Here is a 22,928-nt window from a genome sequence, read left to right as displayed (position 1 = left end):
TACAGTTCATTTTATTATCAGTATATAAGAGTTATAAGAATCTCATTTATTTAAACAAGTATATAGACAATCTTTGATCATACATTTTCTGAAAGCACGTAGTACATTACAGGGCTCTGTGAAGCCACAGCCCTTCCCTGTAGAACTGGGTGTAAGAACAAATCTTAGATTGTATGCCTGTTCATCTCACAGTTCTTTCCCATGCCCACACATGTGCACTCATATTTGTTTAAATTTAGCATTATAGACATGAGGAGTACCAGCAAACTCAGTGTAAACAGTAGACAGAAACTGAACCTAGGCCCTTTAAGCTATAATGCAGAGGACCTAATTTCCCAATTATGTGCCACCATTCAGTCCTACAAATGCATACATCTCACCAACAACATGAATTAAAAGTGTTTCCCGTAACCAAAAGGGTCATAACCATGAAACTGAGCGGGTTCCATTGAATCTGCTGCTTCTATTTCCTATTACCTAACTTTATATCTTGGCAGTGCCATCTCAAGGAGAATAGCTGCTGGAAGGGGAGAGAAGAAAAATGTACATCTGAAATTGGCCAATAATTACAAATATATACTTGGGTCTAGATCTGATTTATTCAATAATGATCTGACATCCATACTTTTAATTAGGAATTGGAATTGCTTTAGTTGATAGTGACTTACAAATGTTGTTAAGAGTGAGTGCTTCCAGAACAGTATTTTACTATTATTTTTTTACTGATTGTTACTAATTTGCCTGTGAACTTAGTCAAAGGGAAAGATAATTAGTTTCATTTTAGAAATGGAGTAGTAGTTAACATTTCTCATTTGTCAAATTGGTAAATTATTTAAACAATGCACAAGGGCTAGTTCTGTTTGAATTTATTAATTTAGGAGAGTATTTAGGGCAGGCCTGAAAACATTACTTTTTACGATTTTTATCAGAATCAGCCCATCAGACCTATAATTTCTTTTCTTTTCTTTTGCATTCTAATGTAGGAAGGTGTGTGCAACAGTTAAGTCACGGTGAGCTTATTTGTGCTTGTCATACCTGTGTAAATGAGCATATTTCATGATTATGCTAATCAGAACATTATATTTTAAAAATGGCAAGATGTCCACCAATGTTTTTGTTTTTTTCACTGTATGTATTACTGTGTACGGCACTTGAGATCTGTGAATTGAAATGAGCTACTGCTTAAAATGCTATATGTTAACATAAACATTTCAACATGAGCAACAGAATAATGTTTAAACAAAAGCACATATTATTGTACTGGCAAATCTAAGTGGTAAAAAAGCCATTGTCAGGTGTTTATGATGTTGCTTTTTCCATGAGTAGCCAGAGACATTGTGGGGAAGTCAAGAACCAGTTCTTGTTGGGATACCAGTTCACCACAGGACACCTTCACACACACACACAAACCTAATTCTTAGAGGACCAATTTATAGTCAGTAGTAAGCATATAACTGAACACTACAAAAGCACTTGGGTAATATGGAAACTCCAAAAAAAAAAAATCCAGGTCACTGGAACTGAAGAAAAGAATTGAAAACATCTGTCATTCTTAATAAACTATATGTTTATATAGAGTATTCATTCATTCTCTGGACCCAATTATTCTGACCAAAGTAAACACTCAAACAAATAATAAGTCTGCTTATAATGAAGTCTAATTATTAATAATCAGTATAAGCAGGGATTTAACTTGAACAGTAATAATAAAACCATATATGTAAAGTACATAGCAAAATTACACAACAACATGAGAACAATATATTCAAAAAAATGTGCGTAAATAAAGTTCAGTAATCAAAATCCATTGAAGTAAATATATGTGAACCATTACAAAATTCTGGTTTGTTTGTCCTCAATTGAACTTAACAATACTGGTGAGCCCCACCAATCCTTTTTTTCATTATCTAATGTTTTGCTCTGATTTTTCACTTATTTCTGTTTTAATTGCTATACTTATTTGAATTCAGTTATCCTTTTCTTTTTTGTGTAGTCATTCCTTTCCAACCAATATTGTTGGAAGTTATGTGGGTTTGTGTCATTTATTTTTGTATAAAAAGTAGCAATTCTTTATTGTTCCTACTTTTTTTGTTTTAATTTCACCATTTAACATCATATAAGTTTGCTTTTCTAATTTTCTTCCTTTAGAGAATTGATTTATGTGGCCCTGAAGTAGAAAGCTTTTCGGCCTTGAAATGCACCTCCCTCACTTCTTGATAAATTTTAAGTGTTGTTATAAAGCCAAAGGACATTTTAATCCCTTAAAACGTGATTTGAGTAACCTTGGAAGGACACATATACTTTTCATTTGTATCTTTCACAATATTTTTTAAATTAATTTCTTGGTCAGTTTGTCATCTGTGCTGCTCAAGGATTTTTTTCTTTTTTTCTGTTTTTCTGTTTTCTTATTGCCTTTTTGTTGTATATATCTGTTATACATCTGAATTTATCGATTTACAAATTTATTTCTTGTTGCCATCTATATATTACTGTAATTTTGTTTATTTTCATTATATCTTTTAGAGGTTTCTTATATCTTTGCACTATTACTTATTTTTATTTTTAGAAATTTTTTCTATTTTTTATTTTTACTTTTTTCTATCTGTTATGTTCACATATGTTTATGTCTTTTAATTTTGAAACAACTCGATTTATGTACATTTATTTTAGGATATTGTTCTCTTGCTGTTTTGTTATTTTGCTATCCACTTTAAATACAGTGTATGACTTTATTATTACTGTTTATGTTAACTACCTGCTTTTCCCAATTATCCTGAAACACGACTATGCATGGCTGGCCTCTGTTTCAGTGACCTCAGTTTCAAAGCAGAGACTAATCCTTGATGGGGTGCCAGTCCACTGCAAGTCCCAGTCATTCACGTAAACATTTAATGTTCCACGCTCACTGAGCACACTTAAGAGTCACCACACAAACTGAACTGTATGTTTCTGGGATATGGGAAAAAGTACCCACTAAAAGTGTGGAAATATGCCACTACATACAGAACTCTATACAGTGTATATTTCACAGAAGATGCAAAAATAAAAACAAATGTTGTTGTGAAGAAAACAAATATTTCCATGTGGATTATAGCTGATAAATGCACAATAAGGAAATAACTGGAAAAGGAGATCTATGATGATGTAAACATTGTACATTTTAGAATATTAAGAGCAGAATGTTAAGACCAAGGTAAAAAAACAAGTTTGTGTTCTAAAACATGACAAGAACTGCTCAACCACTATAATACAACAAAAAGCCATTTTGAGTGACAAAGTAAATATAATAATTATAAAAAACATAATTATTGAAAATATCTCTTGTATTAAGACAGAGGTAATATGTAACCTATTAACATTTTTTTCAAAAATACTGCATGTATAATGTAACAGTTAAACATTTTCAATAGAAGACAATTAAAGACAGAATGTCTTTAAAATTTCAAACTATTTGTGGGCGTACACTGCTAAATGTGAACAGTGCGGAGAATAGAAACAAACAAATATGACTGATGACTAATATCCCACAGATTAAAAGGTTTTCTGCTTGCACCATTTTGAACTATATTTATTCCTGATATGTGTCTCCACATTATGGAAGAAGGCATGAGATTGTTACAAACATTTACAGCTTTGTTAGATGCCGGATGATCTGTACATGAATCATAAAAGAATAGCAGCAATATTTTATACTTTCACTTTAACTTTTGAGAAACACTAGTATGATTCTCTTGAAATGGCAATGTGGGAAAATTCTCTAAATGATACTGTAAAATAAAAAGGTAACAATCTGCTAAGTCCAAATAATTTCTGTTAAATGCATACAGATGTGCAGACAAACTTCCGTACTAGTAGAAGACTCGACATTACTTAAGAGAATTTCCCCTCAAACCAAAATTGCACATAGATAGATAGATAGATAGATAGATAGATAGATAGATAGATAGATAGATAGATAGATAGATAGATAGATAGATAGATAGATGGATGGATGGATGGATGGATGGATGGATGGATGGATGGATGGATGGATGGATAGATAGATAGATAGATAGATAGATAGATAGAAGTCCTATACATTACTAGATGTCCTTGGTCTCAAGGTGAAAGTTTCAGGAACACAACTGCAGCATGCCAGGCAAAAAGATTTCTGAATGTCTGGGTTTCTGAAGGCATAAATAATAGGATTAATAACAGAATTGCATGTTGCAGGCAGGATGGTCACATAGGTGTATGCCACAGGATAGCTGGAGTCTGCTACTAAGGTGTACATTGCAAATGGAATCCAGCAAAAGGCAAATATTCCCAGAATAACAGACAAGGTCGACACCCCCTTAGTAGTGGAGGAGGCGTGTGAGGCGGCCATGAATTGATGTTGGACTGCAATTTGCTGTGCATGTCTAAAAGCGATTTTGCAAATCTGGAGGTATAGCTGCAGCATCATTGCAAATATGAGCAGAAACGAAACAGACAACACAGCCGCATTGTTCCTGGTGACAGGTCTCAGTATGCTGCACAAGGACTCGTCTCTTAAACAATTCCATCCTATAATCGGCAGCATTCCCATGATGATACTGGTGAACCAGATAAGAAACAGCATCATGTACGTGCAAGTAACAGTTCTTTCAGTGTGGTATGTTAATGCGTTGTACAGGGAGAGGTACCTGTCAATCGTTATAGCAAGCAGATTGCACACAGACGCTGAAAATGCGGTAATTAAAAGCCCAGCTGCGGCTAACGAGGCCAGTTCGGAACGGAGCAAATATATGAAAATGAAATTCAGGATGAGACCTAGTCCTGCTAGGAGATCTGCCAGAGCCAGACTGCCTATTAGAACAAACATGGGCGCTCGAAGTGTTGGAGAGTAGAAGAGAATCGCAATCACGACTGCATTTTCACAAGATATAATAGTCCCAGTGACACACAGAGTGATATCCCATGGGCTTACAGCCACGACTTGGAGATCAGAAGTTCTGACAGACGAAGAATTTCTGTCGTCTTGAGAAAGCCAGTCTAGTGAATTTAAGGAAGAGATATTTTGAAGGTGGTTGCTCATAGCTGCAGCAACAATGTGAAGCATAGCTAAGGAAGAAAAGACGAGGGTTGTTAGGAAATAAGTAGATCGAGGCATTTGTTTTTCTATAATGCAATTTTTAACCTAGAATGTGGAATTAACTAACCCGTATAGCGAACAACATGTTTTTTTTATTCTTCTGCGTGTAAAAGTAATCTTCTGCTCCCACAAGATATATTACCATGGTAATAAAAACATGCTAAAATGGATGTAAAATACAGCACAGTCACTCGAATATAAAGAAACTGGCAATGAAAAACAGATGACAGATTATAGGCTAATAGGCTCAATGACACGTTTATCTTTACAACATAAAATTACCCATTAGATTTTCAAACAACCATTGCATTAGTTTAAAATGTAATATTCAAGGTCAGTTCAAAGGACTTATTTTTCTGATCGTTTATACGGCTGAGTTCACGATTGTACTTGAGTTGCCCTTCCCAAATAAATCGCTACCAGTGCTTTATATTAACGAACCGTAGTCGATTAAGTATTCTCTGATTTTTAAGCATTTTAAGGACAGAGTTGTAACGGTATGAAAAGACACGCAAAGGTCACCTAGGTATTATAATTCAAATTATATTGGTTAATTTTTTACATAATAAAAATTGTATGTATATGTTAACACAGCCAGATAATACGTCCGATTACCATTTAAAGCAGTACATTTTTTCAGCGTTTCAAGGATTCTTTTTGATACAAATTCCAGCGGGCAAAAAATAAACACAAATCATTACTTACTCTTTTAACAAAAGCTGGCGAACGTGTTTCCCTTTTCAGAATTCCCAACGTTCTTCGAGTAAAATATTTCAAGATGTATGCCTGAGTCGACGTTTCTTAGGGTATTTGTATATCACGCAAGCATGTCCCGACTAGCGCTTAATATTCTGTCCTATTTGCTCTTTTGGTACATCTGAGATCTGACGTCAACATGTTCACTGTTTTCGTGATTAGGTCCCAAGTCAGCTTAGCGAACAGAATGGTGTTTGAAATATATATAAATAAATAAATAAATAAATAAATAAATAAATAAATAATCGTCATCGTTCACATTTCATTCACAGGCTTTCTCCAAACGTTGCAATAGCTCAGTCCAAGGTCAGTCTCCACGTACAGCAGCTGCGGACTGATACCTGGTTGCATTCAGTAATGGGTGGAAAAAAATGACAGTTATTAAGATGTTACGATGCACATTTAATGGTGATTAATCAAAATCAAAAAGTCATTTTATCTGTTTTATCATTTTATAAGCGCCTATCTTGTTGTCCATGTCAGTGTCCAGTATACCTTAGATGCATTTTGAAATAGTACAGAACGTACAGTAAAATGTGAATACTTTAGCCTGCGACTTCGACTATGGTCTGAAAAATTGTAGTGCAGCTTTCTCGAATCCTGAATCATTTTATATTCATAATTGTATATGCAGATTAGTTTACCTTCATCAATTATAAACTTTCACGGATAGTATAAAACTATCATGGGTGTAACGTAGATAACGCCTTCAGTCTCAAATTGTTAAAATGTGCATTTGTCTAAAATATAAAAAATATGAAACTTAACATAATGGAACGATAAGATTTAGCATAATAATAATTTTAACATGATTTATGTCGATCCATTTGCTGTCAATTCATGGCTGCCGCATTTTATTAAAATGATAACACTGATCTCACTTCTGCTTTTCACTTTGAGAAATTAGGTTTGTTAATCCCGTTTCGTACCTAAATATTGTAAAATAACAACTTTTCAAATCTGCTTAGTCCAGTTCAGTTTCGGGGATTTAAATATTGTTGGGTATATCATGTAAAAAGGCCTCAAATTATTTGTTTTTATTTCAGCCTTAATGTCAAATAAAACCATATCTATGTGTATATAAACCATATATATATATATATATATATATATATATATATATATATATATATATATATATATATATATATATATACACACAGAGAGAGAGAGATTAAATACGTTAAAAATTCAAATGTTATGATTGGCACAGATTTTACCTTTAGTAGTGATATTTCATTGCTATCTAAGACCAGTTTTCTCCATCTTAGAGATTTTCCAACTAAGTTTCTTAAGTTACAAAATCTTTAAAGCTATTTTATTCGTTTGCGTCAAGCGGAATTGGCTATTTTTAAGCAGCACAGTTCGAATCGCTCGCTTACTCCACCACATTGTAATCAGGATCACAACTGGAAGTAAATGACTTAACGGGTGACTTTACGATGCGCCTACACAAAGGACGAGCGACTCTTTCACGCGTTTTCCCAAACCCTGCCACTTCACGAGTGAGTATTAAGTTCTACTTAGTTAACGCTGTGCCTTAAATCGCCTACAAAAAGGATCACAAGCCGATTAAAAAGCAGTCCAATGGCAACACTTTAATTTTACGGTGACGCTTTAATCTTATGAAATTTAAAAAAAAAGTTGGGAAAAGTAATGTGAAGTAAGCACAACATTGTAATTTAATAATATAATACGACACCGCGTATAAATATTGTATTCAGTAACAGAAGAGACGTGACTCCAGTAATTTGATTCAAGTAATTAATCTTCTTAATTCAACTAGCAAAAATCCCTCTTATTCCCGGTAGCCTCCTACACCTCTCGCATACATTACTGTGCTCTCATACATATTTTAATCAGAGCCAGGGCCGTCTTAACAGCATTACAGGCCCCCGGGCAAAGCAGTGCACTGGGGCCCCTACCTACACATCCTCTCACAGCAATAAAAATGTCAATTGTCGATAAAATTTAACATATATTTATTGTATTGGTACTCTCAACAAAATCATTGTTTAAACATGAAAAACATGCTGCACAGCAAAGAATAATCAACACAAACGTTTTAACAATATAACTTGAGCCTTGAAAAAAACACACATTTCAACATATAAATGATACTCAATTGGTAAACTATACAGACAGAGTTGGCACAGTATGAAATTACTATTGATTAATTATTATTAATCAAGTGTTCAACACAAACATTTGCGAAATTTCTTTGCAGAGAATTCAGTTGAAGTGACGTTAACATTTGTGCTTTCCGTCTACATACCTGCACTTGAGTTTGCAGAGATGGCCGTGATACTAAATCAGAAGCGAATGTCAGTGTCCACTTGTAACAGTAACAGATATTTATAGTCTAATATAGTATAATATTTATTTATTGACAGCAATTAAGTCACAACATGACAACAGATTAGCATGAGGCCCCTGCCTAGCGTGCCCATGTGTTAAGACAGCCCTGATCAGAGCACAGATTATCCCACATCTCTCATTTTAAGCAATCCTCTCCTTAGCAGTACAAGTTTAAGCGTACATAATATAATTTTTTTTAAAAAGGTGCCTTTTTCTTCTTCTTTGGGAAATAGCTTAAGTGTAACAACTGTAAAAGAATAATTCTCTATCTCATCAATTAACTTCCTATTACTACAGTATTTATATTTGGAAACATATCTATCAATATTAAGACATTAATATAATATTATCTATTTACACTTCCTGTTCCCATTGGTAGTGTTTCTTTAGTTTGACTCTATAGGTTTAATTGATAGGTTCAGTTTAATCACAGCTCTCCAATGTGATGTTAGGGTACAGGAGATGCAGGTGAGGGTGGCACGTCAAACTGCTGATGCTGTGCCTGTCCACTACAGCTCTCATTTTCAGGTGTTTGCGTCAGGATCAAGTGGTGAATGTGGGGCAGAATGCTCCTCTGGAATCATTCACTTCCAGGCTGAAGGTGGCTCAAGTTTCTGACTTTGTAGTATGTGTTGATGTGTTGCAGCTTAGCTCATTCAGCATTATTTTTTTCTTTTTCTTCTGAACATGGTCCCCATTAGGTATACTGGGGTGCAACAGCTGTGGGTGAGTTGTCACTGTTGTTTGCAGGTATTGTTCCATAACAAGTTGGACAGGGTTACACTCATTGTACATTGGAGGGAGCGGTATGGCAGTAAAGCCAAAGAATAATCAGAGGCTTTCTTTAACAGATTTTTTACAGACAGACCACATTGATTTGAGAAGATTTGGGGCTGCATGTCACATGATGAAACCCATAGGCCTCTGAAAAATTGAGAAAATCCTGTCCAAGCCCGTTGTCAGTAAATAATTGCTCTGGTGTGCCATAAAAGGCAAAATTTGATTTGAGGTGATTCATCACATCAGAAGAGTTAGTGGAAAACAGGTGAGCAACATCTGGAATAATAGTCCACAAGAAAATAGTTCTGACTTTTCATTGCAAAAAAGTCTGTTCCTAGTTTTTGCCACTGTCTTCCTGGATATGCTGTGGGCATCAATGGTTTGGTGTGATTTGCTTATTTTTTTATGCAGACTCTACAGCACTGCACAATCTCATTCAATTGCAGACTAAGACCAGGTCACCACACTGGTGGATGTGCTCATTCTCATCATTTGGCTGTACCTTGATGTTCTTGGTGCAGTTCTGACAGAACACCATTTCTTATTGGAGATTGTATCACAAGCCTTGTACCTTTCAAGAGGAAGCCATCCTGGACTGTCTGAAAAGCACGCTAAGCTTAATACAGCTTGAGAGGTCCTTCATATTTAGCTCTGTCAGGCCAGTCCTCTGTACATATTCTCATGACTTGCTCACAAATATTGTCCACTTGGAGGTGTATCTTTAAATCGTCCAGGTATGAACCACTAACAGATAGATTATTTATGACAGGATCCATATATATGTTTGTGCTTTCTTACATCTCTTTGTCCTTAGTGCGTGGCTTGGCGTTTACAGGGTTGTATGACAGCGACCTGCAGTACACAGATTCTTTCCTGAAACTTGTACTATTGAATATAATAAATACCTCCTCAGCCTCATTCAGAAGCGTTGAATTCTGGGTGGTAGGGTATCCAAAGCTTGTGCACCCAGAAGATAGAAGAGTGATGTGCTTCCATGAGGAAATGTCTTCCCAGACAAAGGTATATAAAACCTATCAAAAGTCCATGTCAAGCATAGTGCTTTCTTTGCACCTGTGCGTAGCGCTACTCAGTTGTAGTCAGAGCATGTGATGCATATGCCACAGGTCTCCATGCCTCCTCCCATCTCTGCAAAAAGACACCTCTCATCCCAAAGGAAGAAGCATCAGCTGACACTTTGGTATCTCGGCTGGTGTCACAGGTGCTGAGGCTAAATTGTCCTGTAGCTTCTTAAAGGCATCAGCCTGATCTGGCCCCCAAGTCCTGGTGGTTTTGCTTTGACAACAGGTCTCTAAGAGGTTTATCTTTCTCAGCTTGCTGATGGATACATTCCCCTATCTGTATCACCCTGCCAAGAAAGCTCACAACTTCATTTCAGTTTGAATTTGGCTGCATTTTCAAAATGACTTCAGTTTTGCTTGAGTTGGGCCTGATAACCTCGGCAGAAATGTGAACTTCAATCTTTTACAGGTCACACTTGTCAACATTCAAAGTGATGCCATGATTGTGAATTTACTGCAGGCATTTGTCATATTCCTCTTGTAACGTGCCCCAGACCAACATATCATCCATGTGACAAATAATATCAACTCCTTCGGTGACCTCAGACACCATTCTGCACTGAAAATGCTCAGGTGCGGAGGCTATACTAAATGGAAGATGATGAAAGCAGAATCGGCTAAAGGCGTGATGAAGGTGGTGTACCTAGCTATTTCAGTTGTAGGGGAATTTGCCAAAACCTCATGTTTGCATTGAGTTTATAAAGTATTTTGGCCCCTGACAATATTCCAGAATAGTATTTGAAATGATGTATTCATTTGGGCCATTCTTAGGGTTTAGCGAAATCAAATGGCTCTGGGGACCAGATGTTAAATGTAGCTCTTCATCCTGGCGTATATCCATCATGGCGTCACCCTGCACTCTAAAAGGCATTCTCCTCCATTACTAATAAAAGCTGATAAGTTTTTCAACTCCCTTCTTTTATGTTGAAAAATTGTGCCCTTCAATAAATTTTGAATTTTCGTATTTGTGCTGTCCAAAAGTGAAACGATATTACTCACAGTGTACTTTTGACACCACAACATATTCGGCAACAGAACAGAAGTGACTCTAACAATGTGATTCAAACAAAAAATCCTCTTATTCTTGGTAGCCTCCTCCACCTCCTGCATACATTATCCGTCAAGCCATGCTCTCATATTTATTTAAATGATAGCACAGGTTGCCCCACAATAAATAAGCACAAAATCAAACATGTATTGTTTCTGAAAAGGACACAAAAATTGATGTACTGTACAAATAAGCCATAAAGAAAAAGACAAAGTAAAAACAATTTTAAACATTAGAGTCTTGTTGTTTACTAAAAACCTGTTTGCAATATCCTTTCCAAAAGCAAGAAACTGTGAGTGAGGTGATGCATGGAGATGGGGTGTTTGCATATTCTCACTGCCATAATTTTTTCCAGGTAGTTTGGTTTCCTTCCACAGTCTAAACACACACTGGTTAGGTGAAATCCCATCGTTAAACTGTCCCTATTGTGCATGTGTGTGTATTTACCCCATGATGGACTAGTGCTATGTCCAGGTGTTGTTCTTGCTTTGTGCTCGATTTTGGCTGGGGTAGGCTCCCCATGACCCTGTCCTATATAAATGGTTAAAGAAAATTGGTGGGTGGGTAAAAATGACATATGAAGACAAAAGCCTGCACATAAGCACCTATTTTACTCTCTTTCGGGCACATAGTCTCCATTTGGACAGACTGGTGGAAATTTATAAATTATTGAAGTACCTTTAAATGAAGTAAAGAAATTCCATTATGTGTTAACAATTCCCATACTTATTCGAACAGTGAACTGTGCATTTATTTCTCACATATTTACGAAAAGGTTCAAGTAGAAAGAAAGAAAGAAAGAAAGAAAGAAAGAAAGAAAGAAAGAAAGAAAGAAAGAAAGAAAGAAAGAAAGAAAGAAAGAAAGAAAGAAAACTATAGTACATGTCAGCAGTGCATTTTCCATACAGTAGCCATGAGTCTATCATCTATCGTGCGTTCCACCACAATGCGAGTTTGCTTTTGTGTTGCGTTGTTCTCCAGCCTCCACCTCTGGGCTAAGAATATCAACAAGGAATCATGAAGGGGGCACCTGCTAACATGCAGTACTGGTCTCTCAATAAATTCTCTGTATCTTCCCTTTTCATACTGTCAAATTGGCTCAAATGAAGACATCACACCTACTCCCAGACTACTTTGCCACATGTAAAAAGTCCTAATAACTGCAAAAATACCTGTGCGTTCAAGGCAGAAAACCTTTACGGCAGGTGTAACAAAGCTGCAAGAGGGTCTGGATGTATGAATGGATATGGAGGAGGTGCTGGTCAAAGACACAAGCACAGAAATCAACATTTGTTATTTTGGATGGGCTTTCTTTATTGCAACACCCAACATAACACATACTGTGCAGTAAACTATTGCAACACAGAAAATGTCTCTGTGAAAGTAAAGCTCACTTCATTGAGTGTTCAAAACTTTATAGAAGATAGAAATATTAACTTAGAAATTAGTAAGTATTAAATCCATCCATCCATCCATTTTCCAACCCGCTGAATCCGAACACAGGGTCACGGGGGTCTGCTGGAGCCAATCCCAGCCAACACAGGGCACAAGGCAGGAACCAATCCCGGGCAGGGTGCCAACCAACTGCAGGACATACACAAACACACCCACACACCAAGCACACACTAGGGCCAATTTAGAATCGCCAATCCACCTAACCTGCATCTCAATATAAACCTTCTTAATCAAAATGTTAAGAGAGCTGTCATAATTTCAATTGAATATATTCTGTGTGGCGATCATTGCTGGTGGCTATGGTCAGAGCTAGAGTAATCTAGGCTAGAGTTAAGGACCAAGTAGCGATTAATGACTGGGTTGAGGAAAACCTTGATTAATGAATGATGTAACGTGTTACTTTAGTTACATTTAGGTTTGAGGAACACTCTTTAATTAAGGATCGATCATACGATGGAGATCTTCTTCTTTCGGTTGCACCCGTTAGGGGTTGCCACAGCGGATCATCTTTTTCCATATCTTCCTGTCCTCTGTATCTTGTTCTGTTACACCTATAACCTGCATGTCCTCTCTCACCACATCCACAAACCTTCTCTTAGTTGTTCCTCTTTTCCTTTTGCCTGAGATCATTACAGTATTTTTGGGAAATGCACTCCACAATCGGTTTTAACTTCTTCTTTCTCACAATCAAAGCTGTAACAAGCTTAATTATACAAGCCTGATTAGTGCCTATACTTCAGGGAATACACTGAAATGTTTAAACACAGACCTCATTAAAATTGTAAGAAAACATAACACGTAGTACATGATAAAAATATTTTTAGCTATAGGGTACTCAACCTCTGGAATGATCAGGCAACATCATGTAAGCCCAATTGGTCTGGGTATTTAATTCAAGGCTCATTACTTCAGCATAGTGTACTCTTGTTAGAGTGACTGTTTAGTTTGTTTCATTATGCTCTCTTATACTGCATTTACGTAATCATGTTAGTAGCTTGTGTTACTTTTCAAGCATAACTTTAATATTTTTTTTTTGCTTTTGCTCTGTGTTAAATTCCTGAAACTGGACTGGCATTTCTAAGAGTGACAATAAAAGTGAGATTACTGTGCTTTCAAGGCCCAAAGGCTGCCCAGCCCCCAAAGTATACTACAGTATATAAATGTGACATTCATATTTATTATTGTTTAGATGAACAAACCTAGAAGATTTGATGAAGGAAGTTTTATAAGTAGCAGTAGCATTCACATTCCTTACTGTGTCTAAGGTGGCTGCAGAGTACAGAGCACCACCACAGGATACCAGAAAGAGAAATCAAAGACCAGAGCAGGGATTAGTAAATTGGAAATTCAATAATGAAAACTGTGCTATAGCTGTACTCTATGAAAAACAGTCACTGCTGTGAAAAGTACATGGCTTGGCAATTATGTAACATTAATTTAAATCTTTTTACAAAAGACATGGTAACAAATTATAAAAGGTGGTCTTCTTCTTCTTTCGGCTTCTCACATTAGGGGTTGCCACTGCGGATAATCTTGCTCCATATCTTTCTGTCCTCTGCATCTTGCTCTATCACACCCATCACCTGCATGTCCTCTCTCACACACATCCATAAACCTTCTCTCAGGCCTTCCTTATTTCCTCTTCCCTGGCAGCTCTATCTTTAACATCCTTTTCCCAATTTACCCAGTATCTCTCCTCTGCACATGTCCAACCCAAAGCAATCTTGTCTCTCTGACTTTGTCTCCCAACTGTTCAACTTAAGCCAACCCTCTAATGTACTCATTTCTAATCCTATCCATCCTCGTCACATCCAGTGCATATCTTAGCATCTTTAACTCTGCTACCTCCAGCTCTGTCTCCTGCCTTCTGGTCTCCAATCCATATAACAAAGCTGGTCACACTACCGTCCTGTACATCTTGCCTTTCACTCTTGCTGACAACTGTCTATCACAAATTACTCCCGACACTCTTCTCTACTCATTCCACCCTGCCTGCACTTTCATTTTCACCTCTCTTCCACAATCCCCGTTACTCTGTACTGTTGATCCCAAGTATTTAAACTCATCCACCTTCTCCAACTCTACTTTCTGCATCCTCACCATTCCACTGAACCTCTCATTCAAACACATGCATTCTGTCTTGTTCCTACTGACCTTCATTCCTCTCCTCTCCAGAGCATATCTCCACCTCTCCAGGGTCTCCTCAACCTGCTCCTTACTCTCATTACAGATCACAATGTCATCAGCAAACATCATAATCCAAGGGGACTCCTGTCTAATCTAATCTGTCAACCTGTCCATCACCATTGCAAATAAAAAAGGGCTCAGAGCCAATTCCTGATGTAATCCCACCTCCACCTTGAATGCATCTGTCACTCCTACCACAGACCTCACCACAGTCATATTTCCCTCGTACATATCCTGTACAACTCTTACATACTTCTCTGCCACTCCCGACTTCCACATACAATACCACAACTCCTTCTGAGGCACACTGTCATATGCTTTCTCCAGGTCCACAAAGACACAATGTAACTCCTTCTGGCATTCTCTATACTTCTCCATCAACACCCTCGGAGCAAATATTGCATCTGTTGTGCTTTCTTGACATTAAACCATACTGCTGCTCACTAATCATAACCTCCCTTCTTAACCAAGCTTCCACTACTCTTTCCCATAACTTCATGTTGTGGCTCATCAATTTTATCCCCCTGTAGTTACCACAGCTCTGCATATCCCACTTATTCTTAAAAATTGGTACCAGTACACTTCTCCACTCCTCAGGCATCCTCTCACTTTCCAAGATTCCACTAAACAATCTGGTTATAAACTCCACTGCCATCCCTCATAAACACCCCCATGCCTCCAAAGGAATGTCATCTGGACCAACGGCCTTTCCATTCTTCATCCTCTTCATAGCTTTCCTTAATTCCTCCTTGCTAATCCGTTGCATTTCCTGATTCACTATCTCCACATCATCCAACGTTCTCTCTCTGTTTAATTCTCTTCATTCACTAGCCTCTCAAAGTGTTCTTTATATCTTCTCAACACACACTACTTGCCTGTATGCTTCCATCTGTCCCTCTGTCTAGCCATTCGGTACAGGTCCTTTTCTCCCTCCTTAGTGTCCAACCGCTCATACGCCTTTTCTTTAACCTTCGCTACCTCTCCTTTCACTTAGTGCCTTATCATCTTGTACTCTTGTCTACATTCTGCATTTCTCTGACTATCCCACTTCTTCTTCACCATCCTCTTCCTCTGTATACTCTCCTCTACTTCCCCATTCCACCACCAGTTTTCCTTTACCTCTTTCCTCTGTCCAGATGTCATGCCAAGCACCCTTCTTGCTGTCACCCTTACTACTTCTGCTGTAGTTGCCCAGCTATCTGGTAACTTTTCACTGCCACCCAGTCCCTGTCTTACCTTCTCCCTAAACTCAACCTTACAGTCTTCCTTTTTCAACTTCTACAATTTGATCCTTGGCTCTGCCCTCACTCTCCTGTTCTTCTTAATCTCCAACATCATCCTACAGACCATCATCCTATGCTGTCTAACTACACTTTCCCCTGCTAACACATTGCAGTCTTTAATCTCCTTCAGACAGAGTCTTCTGCATAGGATATAATCTACTTGTGTGCATCTTCCTCCACTCTTGTATGTCACCCTATGTTCCACCCTCTTCTTAAAATACGTATTCACCACAGCCATGTCCATCCTTTTTGCAAAATCCACTATCATCTGACCTTCTTCATTCCTCTCTTTGACATGATACCTATCCATCACCTCCTCGTCTCCTCTGTTCCCTTCACCAACATGTCCATTGAAATCTGTTCCAATCACCACTTTCTGTCCCTTGGGAACACTGTCCATTGTTTCATCCAACTCACTCCAGGAATCTTCTTTCTCATCCACAGCACACCCAACTTGTGGGGCATATGCACTAACAACATTCATCATCACACCTCCAATTTTCAGCTTCATAATCATTACTCTGTCTGATACTTGTCACAAAAACGACCATAAGACATGGAAAAGGTTTGGGGCAGCCACCCGTATAATTTTTCCCGGCTGCAAAACTGCATCAAAATAATAGACATGTTCACATAACTGTGTCCAGAATAGAACTGCTTAACTGTAAGCAATATGGCGGCTTTAAAGGCCAGTGGAGGAAGTGATGTAATCAGGACTGGAACCGGAAGTAACGCCATTGGCTGCCCCACAGCCAGGCGGGATTTCCCTAGACTGGTCTGCAAAAGATCAAGAGGGAGAATTAGTGCACTTCGCCACCCCCATGTCCGGCATGGAATTACATGCACTCAAGCCCTTTAGTTGTCTCCTAAACACGCGTGTGTGACACACTCTTTTCACTTCCAAAACACTCTTGACATACCATTCCTTCAGAATAACCCTTACCCCATTTCTCCTCCTATCCACACCATAATAGAACAATTTGAATCACTTGGTCTTACTCCCCTGCCATTTAGTCTCTTGCACACACAATATATTAACCTTCCATTTCTCCATCTAACTCTCTCCCCTTACCAGTCATACTGCCAACATTCAAAGTTCCTACCCTCAGTTTCACTGTCTTTACCTTCCTCCTCTCCTCTTTCCTCTGGACACGTCTCCCCCGTCTTCTTCTCCTTCTTCGACCAACAGTAGCCCAATTTCCGTCAGCACCCTGATGGCTAACAGTACTGGTGACGATCTTGTTAACCCGAGACTCGACCAATCTGTAATGGAAATCTGTATTGTTGCTCGTATGTTGATCTTGCAAAATTTTACACTCGATGTCCTTCCTGACACAACCCTCCCCATTTATCCGGGCTTGGGACCGGTGTGAAGAAACACACTGGCTTGTTCATCCCCCGTGGCTGGGTTAAAATAAATTATAAAAAGGTAAAATTAAGAAAATCTGTTGAAGCAGTTTTGTAAAATGTTTCAAGATACTAGCCTGATGTATTTCCATTATTAAATTATTTAAAAGTTTAGATGTTTTGTCATGATAGAGTCTTAAGTGACCCTATTCTCCCATTAATTAATACTCTTTATTGGGTAGACCTTAATAAAATATCTGAAACCTCATACACTTACCACACTGGTAATTACCACATGGTATTTTCAGCACTTTCTCCCCCTCCCATTTCACATCAATAACAGCAAGCAATTAAGAAGAGTAAAAGAAAAAGCAGAAGAAAGAGTTACACATTTAATTATGTATCATAAATAATATACCCAAATCATAAGAAAAACAGAATACACGAGTGTTGGTTATAAACCAATAGAACCAGACAGTGCTAGATGTGCAGTTTCAAGTTTGAAACTTAAGAGTTACTCTCAACTCATCTGGCTTGGTATCTTTGGGAAGGAAAATGGCAGAGAAAGCAATGATTTTGCAAGCTCAACTCTAATTGTCCCAATGCAGCTCCTGACACACTCCTCCTGTTTGGGCCATTCACCAATAAAAAAGCTCATGGCACACTCCACCAAACCTAGTTTAGAATTTATTCTAGTCATAAGCAAACAAGAAAGAAAGGATTCAGGTTTAGCCATAAAACTATCCACCTGTAGTCCATTCCTATTAATGTCTTTAAACATTATACAAGTATAGAACGAACTGCACAAATAAAAATATACAAATATTTATCAACCCATATACTAGATATTACTCATTTTTTTACACTCCACCACAATGTATACACGTGAAGGGCAACCTTACCAGCTCTTTTGTATTACACTTTCAGAACATCAAGAAAGCAAATATATAAAGATCATTGATTATAATTAGGGATGTATAGAGACAGGCACATTCCAAAGAGAAAATAGTTATTCAGACTATTTACACATTCCTTCAGTGAAGACAATGCAAGTTAGCTGGCAAAATACTTGGTGGAAAACATTTTTGAATTTAGGCAATTAAGAAGCTATATATTAGTAGAATTAAATGTATTTAGAAATAATGAGAAGCTGGAGGCAAGTGATTTGAACATTTCAGAGAGAGAGGCACTGTATAGATTAAATAAGCTGAAATCAAACAAATCACCAGTACCAGATAATATTTATCCTCAAGTTCTTAAGGAGGTTAGCAAGTACATATACAGTACTGTACTGTATAAGCACCTGAAGCAAATTTTTAGGAAGTCACTGCACATTAGGGAAATTCCAAAGGACTGGAAAATGGCAAATATCCCGTTGTATAAAAAGATTCACCAGGCAGATCCAAGCAACTATAGGCCAGTAAGCGTAATGTGCATCATAGGTAAACTAATGGAAGGAATTATTAAGGGAAAGACTGAGCAACAGGCAAGAACAGAAATTTTACTGAATAGTCAGCTTGGATTCAGAAGAGGAAGGTCATGATCTACCAACATGGTGGAATTCTATGCGGAAGCAGCAAAATGATATGATCAAAGTGGAGCACATGATATTATTTATCTTGACTTCCACAAAACATTTGATAAGGTGTCACGTGAGAGGTTGGGCATCAAACTAAAAGAAGTTGGAGTTCAGTGTGCTGTTAGCAGATGACTGCAAAATTGTCTCAGACAGAGGAAGCAGAGGGTTATGGTGTGAGGAACCCTATCAGAATTGGCTGATGTTAAGAGTGGGGTTCCACAAGGATCAGTGCTAGTGCCACTTCTATTTGTTAATATACTGTATATAAATGATTTGGCTAGGAATATAAATAACAAGCTGGTTAAATTTGCATATGATACCAAGCTAGGTGGATTGGCAGATCATCTACAATCCATTGTATAATTACAGAGGGACATGGACAGCATACAGGCTTGGGCAGATTTGTGCAGGGCTGTGGAGTCAGTAGATAAATTCTTTGACTTCGACTCCTTAGTTTCCGGTACTTCTGACTTTGACTCCTCTGTATTTAATATGCTAATGTATTTCCCATGTTGATTGAAGGATGGCAACATATACGTCATTTAACCACATAACTACTGGCTAGGAAGCTGACTCTCTACCGTATTGGCCAGTTAAACAAAAAACAAACAAATGAACACAATAAGGTTTTATTTATTGTTTTTATCAAGTGGCTATAAAGTAGTAGCATGCATAAAAATCAGGAACAGGAACTTTACCAGTTCAAAAAATATAAACCACATTCTTCGGTAGTTTTAAAACAAAAACAAAGCTTAACTATATGAACAGAAAACAGTTTATATATTAAACTTGGAATGCAGTTGTAGAGTAGAATAGCTGTTAAATGCAATCCAAAATTAACTCAATGCAATGTTCTAAGAAACAGAATTGCTTCTGCCAGATCCTCTTTCATAGAAGCTCTTAAATCTGACTTGATTATTTTTAGAGCTGAAAATAGTCTTTCAACACTGACTTGGGTGGGTGGCATTGCTGTTAAAGTTCTAGCCACATCACTAATAATCTCTGGATCAACAAAGATGGCTTCTTCTATAGTCAGTTTTGATGAGTGATCATACTTTTCAACTTCTTTTAATTCTTTAAAAAACTCCTGCTGGAATCTCTTTATTTGGACATTTACTGGTCGTTTATCTTTCACGCATTGGTGATGTCAGTTTGCTTTTGAAACTTCCATATTGTCTAGGTAGGAATCAAAGTCTAATTCTTCATTTGAAGAGGATGATCCGGAGTTACCAGTGCTTATAGCTTCATCCAGTGGTGGTGTTTCTGGTACTAGTAATCCCTTAATGTGAACTGCTACATCATAGAGTGCCTTTTTTCCATTAGCAATCTGGTCACTGCTCAACAAAATTTGGCTCATTGGATCAACATAATTAGCAGCTAACAAGATTTGCTTATCCAGTAAGAGACTCTATCTTTTCTTCATTGAAGATATGATGCCATCAGCTCTTAACCCTCCACTTTTGTTCAGGCAATATATCAAGCTCTTCCATTCCAAGTAAAATTTACAGAGTGTTAAATCTTCATATTGCAACATCTTGGTGACAGTAAAGGGGTAAGAAAGTAGACTTTCCAGTTCTTTTACTTGTGCTAACTGGCTTTCAGTTAATAAAACATTTTCATTGTCCAGTTCTTCAAGAAAGTCTTTTAGTTCAAGCAAATGCTTTACCATCAAATAAGTGTTTCCCCAGCATGTTGTTTGATCCAAAATGGCTCTTTTTCCTGCATGTCTTTTCAAAATGTCATCTGTTTTAGGAGCCCTGGCTGCAACAGTTACTTGCCTCAATTTGCCAATTAGAGTAACTGCATGACGATCTTTCACTCCATCTCTTATTGCAAGTTGCAGAGTATGAACAGCACAATGCATATGTTGAATAGTAGTAAGCGTAGATGCTTCTTCAGCAATGTTATCCAAAATTTCACTATTCGCTTCAGTTTCACTTTCTCCAATACATGCAGAACTGTCTTCCTCTAATAATCTGTTTGTCACTTTCTTCATCTACGTTATTCATTTTCTCAATTGTGCTTAACATATTACAAGCATTATCTGTCGCAATACATAGAATCTGTTCCTTTTTAATTTCAAAATCTTTTAGAACAGGTGGTGTGCAAAGTTATGCTAAAGTTCAGCACTGAGTGGGAGAGTGCAGACAGAACCCCTGAACACACATCAGGCCATAGCACACACCTACACCTACATCATTACACTTGTTTACACTAAGATGAACTTCTTAAACTCATTATATCTGAAATAAAATTAAAACACTTTTTGTAATGTACCATAATACAGATTACAATATGTGAATGTCAGGTTGTATAATAGCTCAGCTGAACTTCACACTAGTAGTAGCACAACTATGCACTGGGCTTTGTTCTTAAAGAGAAGTACTTAATTATGACTATTGTTTGTGAAATGGGACATTTGAACTTGCTGTATTTTTTTTTCATTACAATTTCAAATTTATTAGGAGTCTGACTTTACAGCCCTGGATTTGTGGCACATGAAATTTAATGTAAGTAAATGTAAAGTATTACACGTAAGAAGTAAAAATGTTAGGTTTGAAAACACAATGGGAAAGTACACCTTATGAGAAGGATTTAGAAGTGGTAGTGGACTTGACACGATCAACTGCCAGACAGTGTTTAGAAGCCATTAAGAAGGCTAACAGAATGTTAGGTTATATATATCGCCCTGATGTTTAAAGTTCAAGTTCAAGGAGGTTTTTCTCAAGCTGTATAACACACCGGTGAGGCCTCATCTGGACTACTGTGTACAACTTTGATCTCCATATTAAAAAAAGATGTAGCAGCACTGGAGAAAGTCCAGAGAAGAGCGAGTGGGCAGACTCCAGGGCTACAGGCGATGAATTATAGGTAAAGATTAAAAAATCTGAGTCTTTTCAGTTTAAGCAAAAGGAAATTAAAAGGAGACATGATTGAAAAGTTTCACATTATGAAGGGAGTTAGTACAGTGGATCAAGACTGTTGTTTTAAAATGAGTTCATCAAGATCACAGGGACACAACTGAAAACTTGTTAAAAGGCAAATTTTGCGCAAACATTACAAAGTTTATCTTTACACAGAGATCCCATAGACACATGGAACAAGTTGCTATGTAGTGTGGTAGAAAGAAGGACTTCAGGGACTTTTAAAAACTAGACTTGATGTTATTTTAAAAGAATTAAGTGAATAGGACTGGTGAGCTTTGTTGGGTTGAATGGCCTGTTCTTATCTAGATTGTTCTAATGTTCTAAACTCATCTACAATTCTATCACTTGATTTAAAAAGTATAGTTTATTCAGTGAGATAATTTGTCATTTAGCATAAGTAATTAACAATAAGTATTTTAAATTGATTCCTGAAATATTTAATCATTTTTTGTGTTTAGTGGGCCTCTGTGAAGTTTGCACATTTTTCAATGGTCTCCTGGTATTCCAGTTTCCTTTCCACATCCGAGAAATATGAGTATAACCATGAGAAAGGTGTGTGGTCATTCATTCCATGTATTTTTCCTTCTTTGTATTTAGTGTATCCCTTGGTAGGCACCAGTCCCCGACAAACTTGAAATGGATTAACCTGTTGCACAACATTGCTGGAGGAAGACAATCTTATTGTAAATGGTGGCATGGTAGAACAGCAGTTAGAATTGCTTTCATACAGTTTCTGGGGGCTGGATTTGATATCTGGCCCAGTCACAATTTGTGTGTAGTTTGCAGCTCTCTCTGCATCTGAATAGGCTATTCTGAGGTTAACATTGTTTTATTCTATAACCCATACAAATGAAGATTAGGCAGAATGTAAGTTCTAAATTCTGTACATATACTGTATGAGTATGCTAAATGATGAAGTCCTGTCCAAACCATTGTTGCTTCTTGCCTTGTACTAATGATGATAGAAAAGGCTTTATAAGCTTGCGACCCCATATTGGGCTAAATGGGTCATAACA

At 37.3% G+C, this 22,928-nt stretch overlaps 2 protein-coding genes across 2 annotated transcripts in view; both read right to left on the bottom strand.

Annotated features, from left to right (window-relative positions):
* LOC114662093 (monocarboxylate transporter 8-like) overlaps positions 1-22,928 on the bottom strand; it is a 1,225,996-nt gene that overhangs the window by 388,368 nt on the left and 814,700 nt on the right. The window lies entirely within an intron of this gene.
* On the bottom strand, positions 3,986-6,040 carry LOC114663263 (G-protein coupled receptor 12-like). Its single transcript, XM_028817003.2, has 2 exons — positions 5,819-6,040; positions 3,986-5,082 (listed from the first exon to the last, which is right to left on the bottom strand). Exon 2 carries the CDS (start codon positions 5,078-5,080, stop codon positions 4,073-4,075), a length of 1,008 nt encoding a protein of 335 aa, XP_028672836.1. The 5' UTR covers positions 5,081-5,082; positions 5,819-6,040; the 3' UTR covers positions 3,986-4,072.

The sequence above is a fragment of the Erpetoichthys calabaricus genome, chromosome 12, assembly GCF_900747795.2.
Source record: "Erpetoichthys calabaricus chromosome 12, fErpCal1.3, whole genome shotgun sequence".
Classification (NCBI taxonomy): domain Eukaryota; kingdom Metazoa; phylum Chordata; class Cladistia; order Polypteriformes; family Polypteridae; genus Erpetoichthys; species Erpetoichthys calabaricus.
This window is presented reverse-complemented; position numbering and strand designations above follow the sequence as displayed.